The following is a 26,704-nucleotide window of genomic DNA, read 5'->3' on the forward strand; positions in this document are numbered from 1 at the left end:
GTTCTGACAAGGGCCCAGAACATTCCACACAGGAAGGACTGCCAGTTACTAGGCAGAATTATATTTTTTCAGGAGATGGAAAGCATATATTCCCTACTGCTGAGTGAGTAGAAGCATAAATATCCATAACTACTCATAATAATTATAGTACATGGGCTGATTTGTCATATTTACAATGTTTGACCTCAAGTCAGGCATTTTCCCACATAGTTTAATCTTTTACACAGAAAAATTGACACAGGGTGTTTGATATGGTAATCGATTAATCTTTAAGAGAATTTAAGCGTAGACTTTTGCGTTAAATTTCTATTTCATTGTAAAACTGGGTTGTTATTTTTTAAGAGACAATGTTGTTGTTTTTAAGTCCAATTTAAATGTGAAAATAAATCAATTTTTCATCTTTAAATACTTTAGAACAATTGGCATTTATCCTCCTTGCTCACCACTGTAGCTTCTGGCATTATCATCCAATAGACCAATCCAACATATCTATATAATCACTATGGATGTAAGATCTGGTGCCGTACCATGCAAAATAACAGGAGTTTAAAAACCAAGCAAAACAACTTAAACCCAAAGTGAGCACCACTCTCTGTAGCACCACTCCCTGGTATTAATGACTCTTTGAGGACCCTCCACAAAGCATCCTCAGAATGTAAAAACAGAGGTATAAATGACAACCTGATGAGTCATTCAAAGACCAAAGATCAAAGCCGGCAACATGTCTGCACGCTTATGACTCCTTGCAAAGGAGAGTTGCTTTTATTAATAGAAAGTCACATCATAGAGTGCTTGATATGTACAATGTGCAAATCTGGGCAAGTTCTTTACAAGCACACAGTAGAGTTATCAGGAGCATATCATTGTCTTAATACAAAACTGATCCATGCTTTCCTGTATAAGACGGTCGCAAGACTAACCTTTGTCTTTGTGATAAGGAGATGGAGGGAGAGAAAGGCATTATTGGCAGACTTCAGGGTTCTGCGGAAGAAACCATGAGGATGCAAGAAGTCTATGAAGGGTAAAAGGAGCTTGGTTTATACTAACAGTTAAGGCATATAGCCTACCTTTGCTATCCATGTTGTTCTACACCCTATAGTTGTGCACCTCTTATTGCTGCCCAAGTGCAGAACCTGACGTTTGTCCCTAATAAAATTCATTTTGTTAGTTTGGGCCCAGTTTTCCAATCCATTAAGATTTTGCCTGAAGCTGCGACTGTGCCTTGCAGCCTCTTGCTCTTATGTAACCAATCAGAACCAAGAGGAGGGATTTGTACCTTGGAAAACCAGGAATTGGGTGGAGCAGAATGCCTGCCAGTCTGTGTACACTCCAGAGCGGACCAGTTAGTGGGCATGAATAACTTAGGCCCACTGACTTTAACAGGTCGACTCTGAGCAGAGCTTAGATATGACCAAAGAGCCTCAGAGCACCTTAAAACAATTTATTATGGCAGCAGCTTTGGCTGGATTACTATTCGCTTCATTGGCAGTCTTATTTGTGCACACCTGCCAATTCAGGGAAAATGTTGGGTGACAGAGGCTGTGAACCATGGGAGAAAAGGCCACTGTAAACAACCTCTGCCCACAAAGAGCATCCAATTAAAGGCAGACTGGGGAAACTAATGGGTGGGGAAGAGAGGAAATGATGCACTGCTGCAAAGGGGGAGGGTGAGCGTTGTCTGTCCTCCTGTCCCTCTGCTGCCACTCACCAGACATCTGATCCAGCCATGAAGTCGCCCTGCTGCAGCCCTCCCTCCCTCATGTCTCCTATCCACAGGCTAGTGACCATGCTGGGTGCTTGGGCTGGGGGAACAGGGAGGCCCCCCATCCCCACTCAGCCGCCCCACCGCCTCCTCTTCCTCCTCCTCCTAGTGATCCCCTCAGGTCACGGCCTAGCTTCCCCTCCCCTGCCCCCTCTCTCCCTAGTTGTTTCCTCCAGTGCCATGACCATCCCTGTTGCCTCCTACTAGAGCCGTCAGAGTGAGGAGGAACAAGGGACTCCTCGGCGGCCTGTGAGTAGGCCTCAGCGTCATCCACAGTGGCCTCTGCTCATGGGGAGGAGCAATGGCTCGGCCGTGTCAGGGTTGGGTTGGTGTGGGAAGAGGAGGAGGGTCATTGGTTTGGGAGTTTGTTCGTGTTGGTGCTTAGCTCCAGGAGTTGTTTTTTGAGGGCTCCAAATTTGAGAATATGTGGCAGTGAGATGATGGTAGTAAGCAGTGCCTTTTTTCAAGAAAAAGAGTTGCTGGTACCGTGTACCGGCACGTACTGCCAGGAAAAAAAGCACTGCCCACCCAGAAGCATGCAAAGCCGTCAATGAATTACCTTGGCAACTGCAACCGGCTGCACTTTGGGATCCTCCTCTTGGAGCGGCAACATGGTGGATCCCCAAAGGATGCTGCTTATTGGTATGCAACAAAAATGCATAACTATTCCATGCAAAGGGAGGGGATCAGAATGTGTCCTGGCAATAGCCTGGTTGGTGCCCTGATGTCCATAGGCAATGTCTGCAAAAAGTTGTCTGAACTGTGTATGCTTAGCAAAGAAACATTCCTTAAGGCTGTTTGCTCAGAGCTTATTAAAAAAAACAAAGCTCTGCCATTGTCAGTGAGGATAAGGCAAAGTAATTCTCCTCAATGCCCTGGGTTTAATCAGTGTTGTTTATGAAGTGTAATTCCATTAGCGTCAAATGAATGGTGGGTTGGGTCCTCCATTGTGCTGGCTGGATTCCAAAATACTGCAGATGGGTGCAGTTCAGTTGGTTAGAGTGTGGTGCTGATAACGCCAAGGTTGCGGGTTCCATCCCCATATGGGACAACTGCATATTCCTGCATTGCTGGGAGTTGGACTAGATGACCCTCAGGGTCCCTTCCAACTCTGCAATTCAGCTCCACATGAATGGGGCCAAAGGGGATTTGCCGTTCTTTAGGATGTATGAAATGCTAGACTTGGAGCAGGCCCATTGCAATTAATGAATGTGATTAACTTAGGTTCATTAATTTCAACAAGGGTACTCTGAGTAGGTCTAGTGGTGGATACAACCTTTGTTTATTTTGTGCATTGGAGTTTTTTGTTTTAAAAACACGCAGTAGCACTAAAATTGATTTGGGGGCAGAGCTTACAAAGTCCTCCCCCCATTTTATCCTTGCAATTAAATCAAATGGGCTAAAGTTACCTGAAAGTAAATTTAAGATGAGCATTAGGAGAAACATAAGAGCAGTTTGGCAATGGAGCCTTCAAGCATCCTTGGGGATGGTGTAGCTCTGGGGGATTAGAGGCCACACCCCCTGCCCTCTCCCCTTCTACTTTGTTATTTTATGCTTAAAAAAAGCATGTGATGTCCATGAATCATTTTGTCTTCCTCAATTTTTCTGCTGTGGTTGTGACTTCTAGAACTTCAACACGCCCACCTACCCCTTTTTAAAACTGAAAGTTGAGATCATAACAGTTTTACAGCATTATTTTTTTTAAAAAGGAGGATAGGTTTATGAGACAACTTGAAAACCTTGCATCTTATGTCACATTGCTTTGGCAGTGTGTCTTCAATTACTATGGCATCACAACTGAACATTTCTTTATGGAATCTCTGTCTATGCATGCACAGGTGCCAGTTATGTAATGGCTATTGGAAATTTAATCTAAAAGTGAATAAATAAAAATCATGCTAAACTGAGAGCATTTGTTTGGCATTAGTAGAAACAAGACGTTTGAAAGGAATGCAGCAGTCTGTTTCCTGCTAGTGGCCCAACAAAGACCAGCAGGGGTTGGCCACAGTGAGAAAAGGATGTTGGGCTAGATGGGCCATTGGCCTGATCCAGTACACTCTCGTTACATTCTTATGTTCTTGGGGAAAAAACACTTATGTAATTAATTACCGGTAGTTGCTTTCCACAATAAGTCTCAAAGCTGCTTTCAAAAATAAAATACCAGAGTACAGTTTAGGTAAAGGTAAAGGACCCCTGGATTTAACAATTGAATTCAACTATGAGGTGTGGTGCTCATCTCGCTTCAGGCCAAGGGAGCTGGCGTTTGTCCACAGACAGCTTTCCGGGTCATGTGACCAGCATGACAAAACCATTTCTGGTGCAACACCGTGACGAAAGCCAGTGTGCACGGAAACATTGTTTACCTTCCCGCTGAAGCGGTATCTATTTATTTACTTGCACTGGTGTGCTTTTGAACTGCTAGGTTGGCAGAAGCTGGGACAGAGCAATGGGAGCTCACCCCATCGTGTGGATTCGAACCACCAACCTTACAATTGGCAAGCCCAAGAAGCTTGGTGGTTTAGACCACAGCGCCATCTGTGTCCCTAAAGGTAAAGGACCCCTAGACGGCTAAGTCCAGTCGAATTTGACTATGGGCACAATATATCAATTGTACACAATACAGTACAAAAATTCCAACACACAAAATATTTCAAGCCAGATCAAAGCAGTAAAGGTGACCAGACATACCCTCTCTTCCCAGCTGAAGATAAACCTGACCACCAAAGTCTTACCAAAGAAAAGTATCATCAACTGTTGCAGATATGAATAGTCTAATGTCTGGAAGAAGAGAAATGCCTTTGCCTGGCACTGAAAATATGTCAATGTTGGCATTGGGCACGTCTCCCTGGGGAGAGCATTCCATAAATTGGGAGCCACTACTGAAAAAACCTGTTCTTTTGTCTCTAGCCTTTGGTCTGCTACATTGAGAAGGGCTTATGGTGATGTTATCAGGGTGCAGGCAGGCTCATAGGGGAAATGTCATTCTGTAAGGTACTGGGGTACCAAGCTATGTAAAGCTTTATAGGATAAAACCAGTGCTTTGAATTGGGCCCAGAAGTGAATTGGCTTAACATAACACTCAATATATGAAATAAAATACAAAGTAAAACAGTAGTGCATCATGTTCTGTAGTGCAACTAAACATGGACAGATCACACTGGAGGTGCTATTTCCATGTTTCCTGGCATTAGATTTTCAGGAATATCCTAGCTATCCTGCTGTATTCTGGGGCAATCTTGGCTTGTACCTACTGGAGGAATAAATAGTATTCACACTGCTGGAGAAACTTTCTCTTGATTGAATCTTGAAACTTGAATTGTCGTGGTTTATTGGAGAAATGAAGGGAAGCCTCCATTATGGAGGGCTCATCATTGGCCTCAGTTTATTTTCTCTTTGTATTGGGGAAAATCCGGGGCAGATGGAAATTTTATTAGCATTTATTGCAGGCATTAATAATAGTTAAACTGTGAAAGCCAGGCGTATCGGGAAACCTTGATGGAAGTGCTGTCTCCTTCCAAGTATCCCCTGGCTGGTGTTCTTTGTGACCTTGGTGTTTAAGAGATGAATCTCATTTTGGGAACACCATGAAACCACTCCAGGGTTCAGTGGGATACCATACTAAGGGCTTTTCAAAACCTTTATGTTCTTTTATGTGCTCTTTTTTTTTTTAAAGGCACTGACGGTTTTGATATCCAGGAGGCTGGAATTATGAAAATTACATGATTCTGCAAGAAAATATGTAGCCATCTGATTCCTCAATATGTGTGGGTAGTTGCAACACTGGATAGAGTGGCTTGCAATGGCATAGTATTGAAGTGCCCCCTGAGAGACACAGAGAGCAAATCTATCATCCATTTCTGAGTGTCAGCTGCTTTGCTGACATGGGCTAAAAGAGTAACAAAAACAGGTGGAAGAGTAAAATAAGAGAGAAAACCCAAAGACTCAATTCATGTGACATTTTCACCTATGTACAAGCAGCCTTTGTGCTTGCCTGGCAAAATGTATAACCTAACATTGGTTGTTCTTAGCAGCCATCATACTGCCAGCATGATTATTCAACATAAAATTCTGATAAAGGATACAAAGAATCAAAATAGGCCTCACCAGAATGCTTACAAACTAATGGATTTGACAAAAATGGGAACAAAGGATAACATAGGGAAGAGGAAACCAAACATGCAAATATAGTGGCCAAGTATAATGGCTTTTTGAGTGGCTGCTGATAGATATATTGTGGGTGGAAGGAACCCAGTTAGTTCTAGCCACACTGATCCAAAGGACCCTAGCAGTCTCATCCCTCTTTTAAGCATATAATCATAGAATTGGAAGGAATCCTGAGGGTCATCTAGTCCAACCCCCTGCAGTGCAGGCATCTCAAACTGGATTGTACATGACAGGTGGCCATCCAACTTCTGCTTTAAAATCTCCAAGAAAGGAGAGTCCACCACCTCTTGTGGGAGTCTGTTTCACTATCACAGCTTCCAGATAGAGTAGCCACTGATGAACCTTGGGAAGGAGGAGCCAAATGGCATTTGCCAGCGCAAAGCTGATGAAGTTGGGATCTCACTGTCTCTCCTTTTCCTTTTAGGCAGTTGCCAGATGAAAAAGGCCACTGGTGGAGGTTACATCCACTCTTGCCTGGTTGTACAGGTTGCATTATTAATTACAACTGCAGATCTTGAGTTCATTCAGGGCTGCTTGCATATAGAAGAAACTGTCATGTGCAAACTTGCCCTAAGGCTCTTTTTATAATGAATTCCATTTTGAAATCACTGCAAACCAATTCATTGTAAATAAATGCAAGGGGCTCTTCTTGTAAACAGCTTTGAAATGCTGAACTCTGAAGTGGCAGCGGTGGCACCCAGGATGGAAAGAAAGGGGGAGGATAGAGACAAAGAACCATTTGTAGGTTGAAGTGCACTCTAGTGGCACATAATTATTGTCCGTTTTGGCCACAAAAGCTACAGTGCTGACCCCTTTGTGCAATAATTGGAGCCGCAGAAGCTTATCTTATTGCTGCCTTATTTGAGTAGCTAGCATTCCCAGTGAAAGGGTACTTTTCATTCCCCCTCCCCCCTCATTTTGCAACCTTGTGGGTAGAATCGCATTTGTGTTGGTGTGCCTGGGAACAGCTGAGTTGGTCCATCCCATCCCAGATAATAATAAAAAGCTCGTTCTTGCCAGTTGCTTAGTCAGTTGTGAAATTCCAGCCCTAGTGTAGAGGGACCTGCCATAGTCACAAGAGCTTTGGAATAGTCTAAGTGAGTTGGCCTCAAACCTGCCTCTAAATATTCCCATCTTTAGTCCCTCTCATATTGGTAGTTCTTAGCAACTTTCTACAATGCTTCTGAAGTGCATTAGCATGATGCCTCGCTGTAGCAGTGGCCCAGATCAAGTTGTGTCGCCTGCATAATGTTTGATGTTGTAGCTGTTCTGTATTCAAAACTTATATAGTCCGGCGCAGCGGCTTACACAACTGGGCAAGCAAACCAGCTTTTTAAATTGTGAAGGACAAGACTGGCATTCAAGGAGGGACCATAACTCACTTCTGGAGTGCATACTTTGCATGCAGAAGGTCCCAGGTTCAATCCCTGGCATCTCCATTTCGAAAAAGGATCAGATAGTGGCATATGAAAGCTTGAAAGCGCAGGGAGCTGCTGGCAGTCAAAGTAGACAATGCTGGTGTAAGGCATTTTCCTAAGTTCATAACAGATCGTTACAGTTTAGGAGCTGTTGTCTGCACTTGTAAAAATGGAAATGTTTTTCTGTGCTCTTTAGGAAAACAATCCTTGTGTTAAATTTGCTACAAAGATAATGTTTGTGTATGGGTCTTCAACAACTTTGCCAAAACTAAAATAACAAGCAAATTTTCTCCCTCCACAGCTAAGCTGTAGAGTTTAAAAATAATTGTCATTCTTATAGTTCAGTCATGTGGTTTGGTTGCAGCATCACATAATAACTTGGATGAGGCGTAGCGGCATGATGTTTCTGCTAGATTTGCAGCAATGCTGTAGAGTCATACCTTGGGTTACAGATGCTTCAGGTTGCGCACCGTGCCGCACCTGGAAGTACCGGAATGGGTTACGTCTGGGTTTCGGCGCATGCGCAGAAGCGCAAATTGCAACCCACGCGTGCGCAGACAGATCACATTCGCAACCTGAGCGTCTACTGTACTGCTGCAAATCTTGAAAGTGGAAGTGTTATAGAGTGAAATGTTTGAATGAATGAACAAGTAAATAAATAAATAAGCCGCCTGCACACATCTTTTGAAATTATTGGGAGTCAGGTACCCCAGAGAGACTTTGACTGTAAATGAGAAATTCGGTAAAATATTAACATCTGGTTTTGATTGGGAAAAATCTGGAGTGATGGGAAATAGGGGGGGGGTAACAGTATTCCCTTGTGTTATGCTGAGTACTGAAGCCAGTGCCACCTATCTGTGACAGCCCCAGTGGATTGATGATTTGACTTGGATAATTATGGTGCCTGCCAGTTACTTGTGAGCCTGTTTCAGGACTGGCCCAAGACTTGTTGCCACATTCACCTCTCCTGGTATGCCCCGCGGAGGACCTTGAGGTCCACAAATGACAACATTTTGGAGGTCCTGAGCCTCAAGGAGGTTAGATTGATTTCAACTAGGGCCAGGGCCTTTTCAGTACTGGCCCCGACTTGGTAGAATGCTCTGTCACAAGAGACTAGGGCCGTGCGGGACTTGACATCTTTCCTCAGGGCTTGCAAGACGGAGCTGTTCTGCCTTGCCTTTGGTTTGGACTCAGTCTGACCCTTCTGTTTCCCTTCCCTTATGGTTTTGATCTATGGGCTACTTTTAAAACGAGGCTGCATTTTAAATTGCATTTTAACCTGTATTTTAAATTGCCCCCCCCCAATTATGTTTTTACTGTAATTTTACTGGTGTTAGCCGCCCTGAGCCTGGCTTTGGCCAGGGAGGGTGGGGTATAAATAATAATAATAATAATAATAATAATAATAATAATAATAATAATAATTGAAATGAGTGGTGTGCCTCAGAAACTCTTGCAGTGTTGCAGAGGATCCTGGGGTGGTAATTGTGGGTGATGTGAACTTGCAGACAATACAAGATTCATACCCCAGCATCCTCTCAGATCTTCTTGAATTTTTCACTCCAGATACTGGTGCTTATTTAAAAATACAAATAAAAATTGAGATGGGGATGGGCGGGTATGACATATATTAAGGATTTTGCCCAGAATAAGCTTTGACCATTAGCTGCTCTCCCACCACGTCTTTGAAATGGAACTGTTGAGTTGCATTACTGCAGACCTTTTGAATATGAGAGGGACTGGATTCCTTAGGAGCATAGCATTTTGCATTTCTTAAGAGGTTCCTAAATATCAAACTAATTTGAAGAAGCAAGACTCACTCATTGCTGTACACCTGCCTGACTTAGGAGGGAACCTTAGGTTAAAACTGATGTAACAAAACCCAAAAGGAAGATTTCTACATGAGCCTTGTAGCTTCTTGCAGAACTGTTTGTGCCATGCGTGAAAATTAATGCAGAAGAAATATCCAGTGAATTTGTTCACTACTCTAGGTTTTATATGTCTCTGAAATCTCCAATCCAGAGGTAGGAAACCTGTGGCCCTCCAGGTGTTTGTTGGACTCACTCCCATCAGCCCCATCTAGTATCGCTGATGGCCAGGGATAATGGGAGTTGTAGTGCAGCAACATCAAGTGAGCCACAGGTTCCCCCACACCTGTTCAAATCTAAATCACCTTCCCAGCAGCCAACTGATGCCATTTCCCTCCCCCCCTTGTTTCTTTAGAGTTCTACAAAAACTGCACAGAGATGGGATGCAAGCACCATTGTGCCCGGACTCTGAATGGCCCAGAGTGCTATTGCAACAGTACCTTCCAGCTGGCAGAAGATGGGAAAAGCTGCAAAGGTAGGTGGCGGCCGTAATACGGAACAGGAGAGAATGCAGAAGACAGGCATCTGACAGCAGCTTCTAAGGAGGAAAAACATATGTTTGGTCTACATCTATTGTATTTTCTCTGATAGACAGTTTTGCTTGTCTCCCCGTTCTTCTCTTCCCCTCCCTCCCTCCCTCTCCCCATCTCCTTTCCCCTCCTCCAATCATTTTTATTTTCAGTAGGAATTCATGGTAGACTGATTTGTGTTGTGGCTTTTAAAATGATTGTGTCTGGACTTTTCGCCTTCACACGAAGCAGAAGAAATGTCAAGATTGAGAGATACCATGAAATAATGAGCTAGTGCTGTTAGCTGTCAGTTCGGAGTCCTGGATTCTAGATCCAGATTTTCCATAGCAATTAGATGGCTCTCAGTACATAAGTTACGGTGTTGGACTTTTAATTGTGATGAACAAGAGCGTTATATTGGTGTCACTTTCAGTATGTCAGCTACATGTCACTTTCACTTTGTGAACATTTTGGAGGGGGGCAGACCTAGAAACAGGTATGAGATAGGTATGCATCTAATAATTCAAGAGTGATACAGGCACAGCACTTACAAGCTGGGTGTTAAGAAATGTTTCATTTTTGGGGCTTGCAAGTTATGGCAAAATCAGTTATATGATCTTTTCACATGGAAATGCAAACTCCTTTTCTCATGGGGAGCTTTCATTCATTTCAGAGTGGCCTGTGCAGGACAGTGTCCCCAGAATATTGTGCCCTTGGAGGAAATGAGCATGTACTTTTTTATCCCAATGTTTCGGTTTTTAAAATCCTTGTCTTTCCACTCCATTCATGCACTTCCACAGCAGCATTTTACTGAACTATATTAGATATATAACAGATTAGTAATAAGTTTCTCATTCTTCCTCACAGATATTGATGAGTGCACTAATTACGGCACTTGTAGCCAAACCTGCACCAACCACCATGGTTCCTATGTTTGCAGCTGTGTTGAAGGATATCTGCTCCAGCCTGATCACAAGTCCTGCAAAGCTAAGAATGGTAAGCAAATCAGTCATTTCCCCCCTGCCTTGTGGTTTTCTGTCTTGTGGGCAAGCAGTGGTGGCCTGGTTTGCACTCTACAAAGTACTTTTACTGTGCTCACCATATTTTCTGATTAGTGGAGCACAGTTTGGAAGACCTTCTCACAAATGTTTTGGGATGCCAGTCATCTCATGTTGGTTCTCATAAAGGATGTTGCCAGCTTGATTCCTTGGGGACCCCCAGAGTGTAATTTAGGGCCAGAAATGCTCTTTACCCCCACATTTTGCACACAATCTACATACAAAGTCACAGTGCAAGTGCACGTTTACAGTTATTTGCTTTTTTGTGCAGGGCAATGCAAACAACTCACTTGAGTGTGAATGCTTTTTCACTTGGTGCTGGGCAGTATGATAGAGGGACAAACCGCCCCATCACACAGCCTGTCTCTCCTCCCCTTTTTACATGTTTCTTTGACATATTACAGATGAGGAATTGACACATTTTGTGCATTCTCATACTTTGTTACCTGGGGGTGCCCCTTGGCTAGTGCATTTGCTGGACCTCATCCTAAAATGAGTAGGTCCTTTAAGAAAGGTGTGCATCTAGGTGCCTAACCCTTGTTTCATCTTTGGCAACTTTGTTTCTTCAACAGAACCAGTAGATCGACCTCCAATCCTACTCATTGCCAACTCTCAGAACATTATGGCTACTTTCCTGAATGGTGGGTCTGTCCCTAACATCACTCCCACCAGCACCAAGCAGACCACAGCCATGGATTTCAACTACAGAGAAGACACAGTCTGCTGGGTCCATGTTGGTGACAGCTCTTCCCAAACTATCCTGAAATGTGCCAAGATCCCCAATCTCAAGGGATTTGTTGAGGAGTGGACCATCAACATCTCTCTCAGCTTGCACCGTAAGTTGCTGCTTGCTGTATAGAAGTTCTCATGAACAGGCTCCTCCTCTCATGGAAACACACATTCCTTTAGATTAATATACCAATTTACTTTTGCATACAAAAATGTTGTGTGGTTGATTCCCACCCTCACACCCTTCTGGCTTGTTGCTGTTTTTAAGATGGTAAAAAAGTAACTATTCAGTTGGCAAAATTTTGTAGAAAATGGAGCTTTTAGTGAAACAAGTGAAAAGGAAGAATTTGGGATGCATTGGAGGGTGGGGCAGAATGTTGTCTTTGGTAGATGTTGTCCCTTGAGGTGAAGCTATTACACTTTAATATACAGATGGAAAACCACTGAATGGGGAAGCTGAACAATTGGCTTAGTCACAAAGGGAGACAATGGCTGAATAAGGATTTCCCCCCCAGTCTCTTGAGACCAGCACTGCTAGCTAGACCATCTTGCCTCTTGTCTGCCACTTGCTCATGACTGTCTTCTGCCTCTTCCTTCATGGCAAGTTGCACAGTTGAAATAATCGAAACACTGAAATGGAGAAGTGGAATTTCAAAGACTCCATACAATTTGGAATTTATTTTAGAGCAAACTTTATGGTAAAAGTTAGGTTCGTGCCAAGTTAACACTGCCTCCTTTGGTAGTCACCTTCCAGGCAATTTATGGATTAAGTGATGTGATGTTCCTTCTTGGCAGCATCTTTCTATTGCATTCATCTGTCAAACAAAGCATCTGCACAAGTACAGCCTTATCTGCTTACGTTTTCTCTCTCCTTTGCTTTAGACTCAGACCTAGTTAGGGGATACTGAGTTTAAGTCAGTCTCTAAAGCGAGGCTTCAGCTGTTGCCACTTCTCCCTTTTATATTTCTTAGGCAGAATGCACACCTGAGGCTCTCCCGATGTCGTAGGGCTAAGCAGTGAGACAATGCAGTTAGAACCAGCTTAGCCCAGAATAATATGTGCCAGATCCATTATGTTTTACAAATTGCAGTTTAGTGAAAAGAAAGACTTTATCATTAAATGGAAGAAAGCAAAAACATGCTCAGCAAATTTACTCATTGTGTAGGTGGATCTGCTGTTCCGGATCAGGACCACAGTGGGTTCCCCTTCTCCAGTCCTGATCTGGATCTCCTGCTGTGGCTATATGCCCTGCAAAGAAGGCTAAAGGCTGTTTTCCTCCTGCATTAAATTGTAAATGCAGGGGAAGAACAGGACTAATTGGGATCATAGTGGAGCAGAGGATCGAATTCCTTCTTCTTCGTTATATGCTATTCCCTTGTAGCTTCTATTTAGTGAATGAAAACAAGTTTAATGCCACTTCTAGTTTATTTCTTTGTATTCTTGTTTATAGGCCACCTTTTAGTTGGTAGTCCTTACAACGCAGCTTACATCAGAGTAAGTAGCAATGGAGAAAGGGGTCTGGGAAAAGACCTTTCATACACACTCCTGAGGTTTCTAGACCAATGTCAGCATGCTCCAGTAAAGACAGGCTGATCTGAATCTGGACTGGGGTACCTCTGGGCCCCCAGACAGCTCTGGAATCTAACTCCTGCCATCCCTGACCATTGGCCATGCTGGATGAAGCGGATGAGAGAGGAGAGGTCCAGCAGCATCTGGAGGGCCACAGATTTCCCCATCCCTGGTAGAAAAGAGCCAAGCAGGCTCCTCCTCCTAAGCAGTAGGTTCCATGTACAGAGAAGGGCTTGGTGCACCTTCACTTTATGGGAGGTCTGAAGAAATGTTTGGGCCCTCTTCCATTTTTCTTGTTTCTGATTTTAATACATTCACCCTGCTCTCTTATTCAGACAAAGGCTCAGGGTTGTTTGCAAAAGAAGAAGAAATCCAACACACAATTTTTAAACCACAAATTAATACAAATAGTGTTAAAAGTCTCAGTCATTAAAAGGTTTTCAGCCTCATGATGTATCACCAGCCAAACATCATGGCTTGGCGATAAACCATGATGTTGAAACAAGCTGTATTGTACCCAGCCGGTGAGGCATGGGGTGAAACTGCCTCAGTTCTCATCACAGGAGTTGAGGTGCTTTCACCCCAGTGCCTTGTGGGCTGGGGCCAATGCAGCTGGCCTTCGCCTGCCACCCATCTGCAGGGCAGAAAGGCTCCTTCCCCCAATGGAGCAAGTCCCAAGGTCCCTGCTGCTGGCGTGCAAGGGGCTCCTTTGCAAGGCTCCCTCCGCCTTTGCTGGCACAGGGGGTTTACATGCTTGGCCCCCCCATGGGTGTGGGGGCACACACCCATGACCCTCGACAGAGGAGTCTGAGGGAGTCCCAGCCCCATCTCTGGCTTGTGCAAGCTGGAGGCGAGGGGGTGGTCCTTTAAACATCTCCATTAAGGGGTGCACAGCCGCACACCCCTCAATGGAGAGCTGTGATGGTGCCCGCACTTCCTCAGCTGAGCAGCTACGAACTGGAGATGACCCACATCTCTGGCATATGTGGGACAGGAAAATGCTAATTCTTAATAGTCAATATTTACTAGGTACGAACATGGTCGTTTGGCACACAAGCCCCAAATGAGAACAAAACAAAAGGATAGCTATTTAACTGGTATAGCTTCCCATTGGAACTGGAATTTTCACAGCTTTTGCAAATGTTCCTCGCCAGAAGAGGAAGGGTATCTTCTGAATCCTCCCATTATGGTTTTCCCTGTATCTAACAAAGTAATTAACACCCTCTCAGCCATACTTTCATAATGTGTCTCAGCACCCTTGTGCAGAAGGTCAGAGTTGTTGGATGGATAGGATAGCAGGAGGCAGCAAATTTAAAAAATAGATATTCAAAAACAATTCCAGAAGCCCTTGTTTTCTAATTTTCTTGGTTGCTAACTGGGAGGCTGGCGTGTGAAATTCTGCACTTGCCTTTGAAAGAGGCAAGTCGTTCTCAGTGGTTCTTACATTGTGGGGTAGACTGCTCTTGAGAGGCCTGAATAGGGTGGGGTTGCAATGGTCCATGGAGAGATAGGATCCAGTCCAGATCTTGGTGGTTTGGCTGCCCCATAGGCAGAGGAACCTCAGTGATCCACACCAGATTTGTAGGAGTGACTGTAACTTTGTGGCTCAGTCACTTGAAAGTGATTTGTGGAGCAGGTGGCTCCGAAAGAGCTGTTTTTTATGCTCTTTGTGCATGCTTTTGGGTGGAAGCCTGAGCTACTTTGTGCTATCCTTTGTTTAAAGCTCAGTGCAGGCCGTGTTTAACACTGTTCCTGTAGGTAGCTCTTAGGAACCCAGGCTCCATTGTGTGCTGCATGCTCTCTGTGTCTCTCTGTGTCTCTCTGTCTCTGTCTGTCTGTCTGTCTGTCTGTCTGTCTCTCTATCTCTGCCCTCCCCCTTTTGCTTTTTCTCCAGAAAGCTGCATAATGTCAGGACAAGTATAAGCCACATGTTGAAATCTTAAGATTCCTCAAGTAACTTGTGTGCATTATTGTTGTTTTTTGCTTCTTCTTCTTATTTATTTTAGTACTGTACAATTGTTGGCCAAATAGTCTCTATTTCTCAGTCTGAAGGTAGTGATTTAGAACATACTTTTTTAATATATATCTAAGCCATCTGGGAGGAAGGATGAGTCATAACAGAGCAAGCAGCACAGGCATGGCTGGATTCTCTGCAGAGTTCTTCTTCTTTAAGGACGTGCTGCTGGTTGTCTGAGGCTTGGTTTTTTCCATGGCAGGCAAGGATAGTGATGTCATAAAGGGAGACCTTGAGACATAGGCAGTGGCATTTATTTATTTAGCCGCTTAACTACAGTGGTCTCTTAAGCAGTTTACAATGCAAGAAGTAAAACATCAGTTCAAACTATAAAATCAAACTTCAGTTAAAATTCCTGCTGCAATGATAAAACAAATTCTTCAGTAGGCACCTAAAGTTCAGTAGGCCTATCCGACCTCAACTAGAAAGATGTTCCATAAAATTGGACTCAAAATGCTGAACACACAACTCCTGGTGGTCATGAGCCCTGCATTTGAGCTATGGGGGATCACTAACAGTGACTCCCCTGAAGATCTCAGTGATCTGCCAGGGGTATAAGGGATTAGGTGGTCCTTGAAGTTTCCTGGACCCAAATTGTTAAAAGCCTTGTAAATTAATACAAGAACCTTGATCCTGGCTTGGTAGCATATGGGCAGTCAGTGCAAACTTTTGAACACTGGAGTTATGAGCTGGCAATAGTCTGTTTCTATCAGCAGTCTAGCCGAAGCATTTGGCACCAACTGGAGTCTTCTGTTGAGGCCCAAGGGTAGCCCCACATATAAAGCACATTGTAATATTTGAATCTTGAGATTCCCAATCCATGAATCACCATGGCCAGACTATCGGCTGTAGTTAGTGTAACAACTGCAGCTGGTAAAAGGCACTCCAAGCCACTGAGGCCATTGAGCTTCAAGTGACAAAGGTGGATCGAGGGAGTGCAACCCTATCCAGAACAGGGAACTGGGGAATATGCCAGACACGGGAACCCACCCACCCCCAGTTCCTTTGTCTTCCCAGGGCTTACATTCAATTTAATGGCCATCATCCAGTAGAGCTGTGTGTCCTCAGCATATTGATGAGACTTTGCCCACAATCTGCTAATGGCTTCATACAGATGTTAAACAGCATTGGGGCAATATAGCTTGTGGCACACCACAGTTGAAAGATCATGTAGTTGAAGCAGAGTCTTCCTGTGCTGCTCTCTGGACATGACCCTGTTTGATCAGATATTTTAGATTCAGGGGCAGCACATCCTGATTCCCCACTTGAGGCAAAATGGGAACGGGCCACCCCCACTGTTCTGCCTCTCTTACCTGTCTTGTGTGATGGTGTCCATGAAGCACGAGCAGCAGTGGCACCAACTTCCGTCAAGATCTTTCAAGATCTCACCGAAGTCTCAGAAGATCTTACGCGCTTTGTGAGTTCTTGTGAGATTTGGGTGAGATCTCCCTGGAAACCACTGCCGCTGCAAGGTATGGGGGGCATTGCTGAACCACCCCTATTACAAAGGCTAGCTCAAGTCAGTAGCACATGAGTCTCTTAATCTCAGGATTGTGGGTTTGAGCCCTGTGTTGGGCAAAAGATTCTTACGTTGCAGGGGGTTGGACTGTATGATCCCCGTGCTCCCTTCTAACTCTATGTTCTATGATCCCTGGCTTAACTTTCAGCAGACAATGTGCCCTCAGGTAAATTTTATCTCTAGCTGGGTGCTGATAATGGAAGTAGCTGGCTGTGGGGTGCATTCCTGTGGGTATCTGGAGAGGGAGCAACTGCAGTGGGGTAAGATACAGACAAGTAGAGAATTCTGCACCCTTCACACATGTACCCTTTTTGCTTTTTAACACTCACTTTAGGCATAATTGGAGGCAGCCTCTCATCATAAAAAGTGGCTCTGCTCTGCTGCCATCACAGCCTTGAACATTCCCAGTGGCTCTTAATACACCATGTATCGTTTTAAGAATAGGTAGCAATATTTGAGGCCTGCTTGTCTTGCTTTTCAATTCAAGCTTTTGTTTCCACCACTCTCTCTCCAAGAGGCTGCCTCCCTCCCTCCTTTCATTCTTATGCCAGGCAAAAATAGTCTGAATCCTTTGAACCTGGAAATGGGCATGGAAACAGCTTCCTTCCAATGCTTTCCCTTTGATCTGAGGCAGTCAGTCCACTGCAGTAATGGGAAAGACTATCACTTGGTGATGCTGTATAAGTTGCAGATGACCTTGGACAAATATAAATGTGTCCTTGAGGTGATTAATAACCTTCTGTGCATGGCATTGGTGGGACATCTGCTGCATTATTCAGTCTAATTCTGCTGCCTTGAAAATGTTGAAAGGGTGGGGTAGGCATTTAAAGGAAGATCTACAAGCATGAATTCCTAGTGAAGAAATGGTTGGAGCATATTGATTTGCATTAGGGATTGAATGTGCCCTTTTCACTGTCTATAAGAATGTAATAAGAGCCCTGCTGGATGAGGCCAATGGCCCATAGTGCAGCATCCTGTTCTCACAGTGGCCAACCAGGTGCCTCTGTAGGAAGCCTGCGAACAGGACATGAGCACAGGGCAGCAACAATGCTGCCTGGTTTCTCACTATTCTGCCTTATGGGCAGGCAATATTGCAGGATCAGTTTGGGTGGTGGAGTTGCTGTCACTGTCTTCCCAGTTGAGTGCAAGTCTACCCTAGGGAAAAGGTACCTGGCCAGGTCACCATTTACGCTTGAGAGCACCAAAGCAGAAACATAGAAAGTTTCCTGTGCATGAGTCTGTGAGAACAAGAGCTGCTGGAATGTTTAACTTCCTGTTCTGGCTGAACAGTTAAGCAACATTGGGGAAGGGATGTTGCTCAGTGCTAGAGCACAAGTTTTGCATGAAGATTGTCCCAATTTCATTCCTGGGCATCTCCAGGTAGAGTTGTCTGAACTCCTAAAGAGGATGTAGCAGTTGAAATATCTAACTTGCTTCCATGGTATTTGGGGACGACTGTCAGCTTGGATGACTTTAAAAGGAGATTGGACATCTTCACAGTGGGCAAGGCTATCAATCGCTGTTAGTCTTTATGGCTCTCTAGTACTTCCACGATTAGAGCTCATATGTCTCTGTGCACCCGTTGCTAGGGAAGAAGAGTGAGACATCTTCTTTGAAGGTTTCTGGTTGGCTGCTGTGGGAAACAGGATGATGGAATATATAACCCCCTGGTTTGGTATGGCAGGGTTCTCCTTATGTTCTGGCATTGCTTTTGACCATGACTGCAAGATGTTTTTGTTGTGATGTGAAATGCAGACCTGCACTTCAGAGGAACATGGATGTGCCTCAGACATGTGAGAAATTGACTGTGCAGGCAGGTGTGGCCTTAATGTGAGATGTTTTACTAGTACACAGTGACTCAGCCACACTGAAACACTACACCTTCCTCTTTTGACTGCCATGAGCCACTTTTGTCCTGACTGGATGCAGAGGAAATCCCTAGCCATGCTTTCTGACTGTCAGGCCTAGGGGGAATAGTTGAGAGTGCCAGAACGTTCCCCCGTCTCACCCATGGTGAGCCTAGAAAGGGTGTGCATCATTCTGGTGCTTAGCTCTCCTACTTCCTCTGGTCTGAGCACCAGCAGGACTTGGAAGAGCCAGACTATAGTGCCCGGTTTTCTGGGACAGTGATCCTCCCACTTCTCTTTTTCAAGGCAGAAAAATTTGGAAACCCTGCTCCCTGACCAGGAGGTTGCAGTCTCCAAGAGTGATCCCACTTCCGAAATAAATCATTGGAGGCCCCAGCATGATACCAGTGCCTCTATTATGGACACAGACCATGTGGATGACAACCATTTTTTCTTGGCTGTGCCAGATCAGCTTGGCAAGCCATGATGCTTTTATACTGGCTTTGCGGATGCTGTAGTCATGTGTTTTCAGCCAATGCAGTTGTGTGCATGTTAAGGATCTCAGTGCCATTTACCGTATTTTTCGCCCCATAGGACGCACCGGCCCATAGGACCCACCACGTTTTTTGGGGGGGAAATAAAGAATTTTTTTCCCCCTTCATTTTTGGAGGGGAAAAAGTGCGTCCTATAGGGCGAAAAGTACAGTACTTTATGCCTTGGGAAACCAATTAGCCTGCAGGGGTGGTATCTCTACCACGCTCCTTTGGAGGCAGTGAGGATTACAGTGCAAAAGAATTCAGGTGCTGCAGTAGCAATCACAGTTACATCAGCTCTTCAGTTTCAATTTGTATTATCTACTTTTTAAAAAATCCCATGGACAGTCTGTTTGCTTCCAAGGTGATGAGTTGCCCCATTTATGACAACACCTGTATATAGCCGGATGCCTGCTCCTCTTGTTGCCATCAAAGCAGCTAGCCAGAAATAGCTCTCCATACTGTAAGATTGCAGTGACTCAGTCTGCTGCATATTTTCGAATCCCATTTCCCTTAAGGAAATTACACCCCCCCCCCCAAGGAACTGGCATGTGGACAACTTCACTCACATTCTCAACTGACTACCAGATTCACCCCATTTTACTAGAGTTTCTTAACATTGCACATTTTTCTACAGGCCTCAGACCAGTCAAGCACCTGTGCCTTTAGTTTTCACATTCCTTGGGTTGTTCCAAAGCAGAAGCTCTGTGACGATGAACTAAGCAATAGGCAGTGATGGGCATTCAGAATGCTATTATGGAACTGCAGCAAACATTTCATTTATTTATTACATCCATTTTCCACCTTTCCTCCAAGGAGCTCAGGGTGGCATCCAGTGATACCTTCCTACTTTATTCTCACAGCAACCAAGTAAGCGTAGGTTAGGCTTAGAGTGTATGGCTGGCCCAAGATTGCCCAGTGAACTTAGTGGCTGAATGGGGACTGGAACCTGGGCCCGTCTTAGCAACTGCACCACCCAGACTGGCTTCATATCCAGAACTCTGATTCATAGAGCATAGGTGAGAAGAGTTGGGATTTTTCAAAGGTCATCATGTAAGTCAGTGATGGAGTCAAGAATCGTACCCAGGTCTTTTGTCTTCCTAGTCTTGCAGTTGGGGAGCAACACTGTGTATGGATGTTGAGGAATTTATGCATTCGGGAAGTTAATTCCAAGGTTGCTTTGAGACGCCAAGCTCTTTTTTAATAGTACCTGGAGAATTGCAGCCTTTTAATTATGGTTGAAGGGAATTGGAATTTTGTAAATAACACCATCGCCACCTCCGACTTCCTTCCCCCATTCAAGTCATAACAAGAGATGTGCTCAGCATCAAGTGCTCAGCATCAGAAACTGTGAAGCTGACTAAAAGGCCCTGTGCGGCTTGGAATGTGATGTGCCCTTCCAGGAACAGCAGGGACCTAAAAGCACATCTGTAACATTGCCATTGGATGGAAGTAATCCTGATTATTTCCAGGAGGACTCATCCACACGTTTCCTTGACCCATATTTTGATCGTATTGTGTACTGATTAATTTCTCTGGGTCTGAAAGCTTTTCTTGTTGTTCTGTTGCTGTGCCTTGCAAAAATCCGATCTTACTTGCTGAATCGGATCTTATCAGATGTGCAGAAAATCTGTAGATAGATTTTGCTTAACTGAGCTTTAATTCAGTGAGTATGATCGGATTTTCTCAAGGCACAGCCGCAGAACAACGATAAAAGCTATTGGACCTGGGGCAAGTACACAATACAAGCAAAATATGGGTCAAGTGAAAGTGTGGATGAGCTTGTAGTGTCTGAATGGTGACTTCTCTTGGCTCTGTGAGGTCTCTTGATGCTGCATCCACATAGGCTTCCACAGTGACAGTTTTCAATGATTGCTGCCAGTAGCTTGACATGTGTCCCCACCCCCTTAAACAGAAAGAAAGTGAGAGTGAGAAGAAGTTACTACAGAGTTTGCAAAGAAACCGTATCTCTGTTGAACTGTTTGTGTACCAACCTGATGCTTGGTTACTGAGTTTTAGGTTTTCTTTTTTTAAAAAAATGGAAGAAAGATCCAACTGCAGTCCATATGTACTTTGTTTCCAGTCTTGCTTTATTTCTGCTTGTTTTCCTTCAAGATTTGGAAGTGGTCTCTTGCTTTTTCTCCTGGTTTAATTGTCATCCCACATAAAACAGCATTTTGCTGAATCCAAGCTAATACACTTACCGTCAAAACAACAAACATTTCTCTCCCTAGTCCCTTTCCACTTAAAAATGAAAGTAGGGAAGAAATCTTGGGTAGAAGAAGAAGGCCTCTTCACATTTCGGACAGAAAGAGAGTAGTTCTTTCTTTACCTGAAAAATTTCTTCTTTCCCATGATCTATGCAGATGGTTTGCTTATCTTTGGCTGAAATTGGTCTGGGCCAGATTGCTGATAATGGAGCAGGTCTTTTGAACCAATTCCCATACAGGCAAAGCAGCAACACCTAAGTAGGTTCAGAGCTGAGCGGATGTTTCAAATCACCCATAATGGGCTCCTAGTTGTAATTATGGGCCCATCATTACAGGGTTGGGACTCAAAACCCTGTGGAGTGCAATTTCGGAAGCAACCAGTTTCGTGGCTATGATTCCCTTCTTGTTACAAAATTAGCAGGCTCTTGTTAGCTTCAGTGGGTGCAGCCTAGATGTTCAGCTAAATGTTCGTCTTGGAGGCTTCAATTTCCCAAGAGGCCAAAAAATCATTGACTACTAGACATTTTAAAAATACTGTTTGATTTTACAAAACCTTTTTTTCCATCAGCAAAGTCCAGTTTTCTCACTTTAACAGGTAAATAGCTTGCAAAACCCCCACAAAAGAACAGGTCAGAATCAATTGTACAATAACATGTAGCATATGAGACACGGCGGTAAATTAAAGTGGGATGTAGAGAGGCTGTGAAGGACTTTGAGTCTGAGTTATAGCCATTTCATGCCAGGTTATATAAAAAAGGGGAACGAAAACTACCAGTATATGGTGTCAGAATCTTTGTTCTTGTAAGCTTTTGAAGGACTTTCCTGCAGTGACAAGCTATGTGTGTGAGCAAGAAAATAGTTTGCAACCTTCTAGTTCCTCAAGTTTCTACAATGCAGCACTCTTCAGTTGATTGAATCCATGTAATGCCTCTGAATCATAGGAGCTTTAGAGCATGGCACGTTCCTGTGGTAGTAGCCAGGTAAAGTCCAACTGGCAGTTAAAGTCCAACTGACATTTTCAGCTGCTGTAGGGCCCAGATAACGTTCCTGTGGGAGTAGCCAGGCCACCGGGCTCTCCATGGATTACTATGCCTCCAGGGAGGAGGCGAAGGCGGCGTAGAGACAGGAGGCAAAAGCGGGGTTGTCGGGCTGGCGTCCTGGTAAGATTGCAGAGGAGTCCATCTAAACCACCGCTCCCTAGCATATTTCTTGCTAATGTGAGATCTCTTACCAACAAGATGGACGAATTGAGGCTGCAGGCAGCAAAGAACAGCCTTGTAAAAGATTGCTGCGTTTTATTTGTCATTGAGACATGGCTTCAACCGTCCATACCAGACACAGCTATTCAGTTGGAAGGCTGTGCGGTACATCGTCATGACCGAGGCATGGACTTCGGAAAAACCAAAGGAGGGGGGCTGTGTGTATATGTGAACAAATGCTGGTCCAATAATTCGAAGACTGTGGGCAGTCACTGTTCACCGGATTTGGAATATGTGGCTGTTAAATGTAGACCAGCCTATCTCCCTAGGGAGTTCACAGCTGTTATGTTAACTGGTGTGTACGTGCCGCCAGATGCCAATGCCAACTTGGCTTTGGGATGCCTGCAGGACCTTATCAGCAGCCAGCAAGACAAGTATCCTGAAGCTGTGCACATCATTGCGGGAGACTTCAACCATGTTGAACTTAAAACAGTGCTCCCAACGCTCTATCAGCATGTGAAATGTCCCACAAGAGGGGACAAGACACTGGATAAAGTTTATTCGAATGTAAATCACGGCTATAGGGCTTTACAGCTGCCACACTTGGGCCAGTCCGACCATATGTCTCTGTTCCTGATACCAGCATATATCCCACTCAGGAAACGGGCTCCCACAATATTAAAATCTGTTAAAATCTGGCCTGAAGGTGCTATTCACCAGCTGCAGGACTGTTTTGAGAGAACCAATTGGGATATTTTCGATAGTTCAGACCTGGAGGAGCACACGGCGGCAGTTCTGTGCTATATCAATCACTGCACAGACACTGTCACAGTAAATAAATCCATCCGGTTTTACCCCAATCAGAAACCCTGGATGAATAGAGAGGTCCAGTGCCTGTTGCGGGAAAGGAACAGGGCTTTCAGGTCAGGCGAGGTGCAGCTTTACAGTGTAGCAAGAGCAAACTTGAGGAGGGGTATTCGACGGGCAAAATTGGATTATAGGCTGAGGATTGAGGATAATTTAAGGAGCAACAACACAAGACAGATGTGGCAGGGGATTCAGCATATTACCAACTACAAACCTAACCTTGGTGCTGTCGACGGTGACCCCTTGCTGGCAGAGGAGCTTAACCTCTTCTTTGCTCGCTTCGAGAAGGAGCCACCTGAGACGCCGGTATTACAGCCACCAGCCCATAGGGGCCCCTCATTCACGGTAGAGGAACATGAGGTGAGACAGGTTTTGAGGATGGCGAATCCGAGGAAGGCGGCTGGACCTGATGGCATCACTGGAAAGGTGTTGAAGGGCTGTGCGGATCAGCTGGCGAGGGTCTTTACTAAGATCTTCAATAAGTCCTTACACCAGTCTATTGTCCCACCCTGCCTGAAGTCGTCAACTATTGTCCCTCTGCCTAAAAAATCCACAATCAGTAGTTTGAATGACTATAGACCAGTTGCACTGACTCCAATCATCATGAAGTGTTTTGAGAAACTGGTGCGCCGTCACATTATTTCCTGTCTTCCATCAACTTTTGACAACTACCAGTTTGCATACAGAGCAAATAGATCCACGGAAGACGCCATCAATACCACTCTCCATGCTGCTCTGTCCCATCTGGAGCAGCCGGGGAGTTATGTGAGGCTGCTGTTTGTGGATTTTAGCTCTGCTTTTAACACTATCCTCCCCCATAGACTGGTGTCCAAGCTAGAGGCGATTGGACTCTCCAACTCCACCTGTCTCTGGGTTTTGGATTTTTTGTCAGAACGTTCCCAGAGGGTTAGAGTAGGGTCACACATGTCCACAGCCCTTAGCCTTAACACCGGCTCACCACAGGGTTGTGTGTTGAGTCCCCTGCTCTACACTCTCTATACGTATGACTGTACAGCCATCTATTCCAGCAACAAAATCATCAAGTTTGCTGATGACACTACGGTGGTAGGGCTCATTTCAGGAGGGGATGAGTCCGCCTATCGGGACGAGGTGGAGCGGCTCTGTGTTTGGTGTGGAGAGAACAATCTGGCTCTTAATACGGCTAAGACCAAGGAACTGGTGGTGGATTACAGGAAAAAAAAGGCGGACATTCAGCCCTTGTATATCAACGGGGAACGGGTGGAGAGGGTGGCGGAATTCAGGTTTTTGGGAGTAGCTATCGATCAGGGCATGACTTGGAGCGCACATACCACTGCTCTGGTGAAGAAGGCCCAGCAGAGAATTTATTTCCTCAGACTTTTAAAGAAGAACAATCTGAGTGAGAGGCTGCTGGTGTCCTTCTACCGAGGCTCCATAGAGAGCATTCTTACATACTGTATTTGTGCTTGGTTCTCCAGTTGTACAGCTAGGGAGAGGAAGGTGCTCCAGAAGGTCATAACCACAGCCCAAAGGATTATTGGTCATCCTCTCCCATCTTTGGAAGAACTGTACGGTTCCCGTTGTCTTAGGAAAGCAAATAACATCCTGCAGGATTCATCTCACCCGGGACACGGTCTGTTTGCACTACTGCCTTCTGGCAGGAGATATAGAAGCATCAAGTCAAAGACAAATAGACTGAAAAACAGTTTCTATCCAAGAGCTGTGGCCTTTTTGAATGCTGTAACTCGATAGTGTGACCTGGGAGTTTGATGGGTGTGGTGTGGGTGTGGCTGGAATGTGGTTTGTTTGGTTGTTGTTGTTGTTTTGCTTTTGTTGTTTTAAGGGATGGCATCCAATTTCGTTGCACTTTGTGCAATGTTGCACTTGTGTAATGACAATAAAGAATCAATTCTATTCAATTCTATTCTATTCTCATACATAGCCTCTCTCAAAAGCAGGACACTTATTCACATTTTGTAAGGACAAGAGACACACAAGGCGGCTTGCCCAGTATCATCGTACAAGTCTGTGGCAGAAGCTCGGTGCCAGCCTTTCCTTGAACCTCTGGCTTTGTTGTAAGTCACCCTTTCTCTTTTTCCTCATGCCCCTTCATTGCTCCTTGTTCTTTACCGGGGACTTGAAATGACAAGCATTGAGACTCACTAAACACAATTCACTGACAAACAAGCAGTGGCATTTATATTTGAAGGTGAGAAGGAACAAAGTAAGTCTGAGCTGATGGCTGCCCAAAGATCCTCCAAAGGGCAGATCCACACATCCAAAATAGAACTTGTCTTAACAGCCATTTCCCTCTCCTTAGGAAATCCTGGGAACTGTAGCTCATGAATCAGGGGGAGAGTTGTCAGCATCCCACCCAAATCTACATTCCCTGGGATTCTTTGAGAAAAGCCAGGGCAGTTGAACTGATATAAAACTAATTCAAAACGTGTAGTGTAAATATGCCCTCAGAGCAATTTTTGAAAGGCACACATCAATAGAGCTTTTGCCTTGTTTCATAGAATAATAGAATCTTAGAGTTGGAAGGGACCCCCAAGGGCCATCTAGTCCAACCCCCTGAAATTCAGGAATCTCAACTAAAGCATCCATGACAGATGGCCATCCAGGCTCTGTTTAAAGACCTGCAAGGAAGGAGAGCCCCCCCCCCGGGGGAGACCGTTTCACTTCCTGATGTTTTGTCAGAATCTCCTTTCTTGTAAGTTGAATCCATTGGTTTGAGTCTTACCTTCCAGAGCGAGAGAAAACATGTTTGCTCCATCTACCATGTGACAGCCCTTCAGATATTTGAAGACGGTTTTCATATCTTCTCTCAGTCTCCTCTTTTCCAACTCCCTCAACCATTCCTTGTAAGGCTTGGCTTCTAGACCCTTGATCATCTTAGTCGTCCTCCTCTGCATAGAGTGGTACTATTACTTCCCTTGATCTGGACACTATACTTTTGTTGATGCAGACTACAATAGCATTAGCTTTTTTTTTTTGCTGCTGCATCACACTGTTGACTCATGTGAAGCTTGACCCCTAGATCCTTTAAACATGTACTGCTAGTAAGCCAGGTGTCCCCCATCTTATATTTGTGCACCTGGTTCTTCCTCCTTAAGTGCAGAGCCTTGCATTTGTCCCTATTGAAATTAATTTTGTTAGCTTGGACACAATTATCCAACCTGTTAAGGTCATTTTGAATTCTGAATCTGGCATTAGCTACCCCTCCCAGTTTGGTGTCATGAGCAGATTTGATGAGCATCCCCTCAATTCTTTCATCCAATTCATTTATAAAGATGTTGAACAACAATGGGCCCAGGACAGAACCCTGTGGCACCCCACTTGTCACTTTTTTCCAGGATGACGAGGAACCATTAAGGAGTACTCTTTGGGTTCAGTCAGTAAAGCAGTTACAAATCCACCTAACAGTTACCTTGTTCAACCCACATTTTACCAGCTTCC

General features: G+C 44.6%; 1 protein-coding gene across 3 annotated transcripts in view; it reads left to right on the forward strand.

The window, feature by feature from the left end:
* Positions 1-26,704, forward strand: part of LRP1 (LDL receptor related protein 1) — a 326,669-nt gene that overhangs the window by 124,832 nt on the left and 175,133 nt on the right. For all 3 annotated transcript variants that reach the window (XM_083486061.1, XM_083486059.1, XM_083486060.1), the window contains 3 exons: positions 9,568-9,687; positions 10,589-10,717; positions 11,352-11,615. In XM_083486061.1, coding sequence (XP_083342187.1) covers positions 9,568-9,687; positions 10,589-10,717; positions 11,352-11,615 — 513 coding nt within the window. The remainder of the gene's footprint in view (positions 1-9,567; positions 9,688-10,588; positions 10,718-11,351; positions 11,616-26,704) is intronic.

Source organism: Podarcis liolepis (assembly GCF_965112155.1).
Source record: "Podarcis liolepis genome assembly, chromosome: 2".
Lineage (NCBI taxonomy): Eukaryota > Metazoa > Chordata > Lepidosauria > Squamata > Lacertidae > Podarcis > Podarcis liolepis.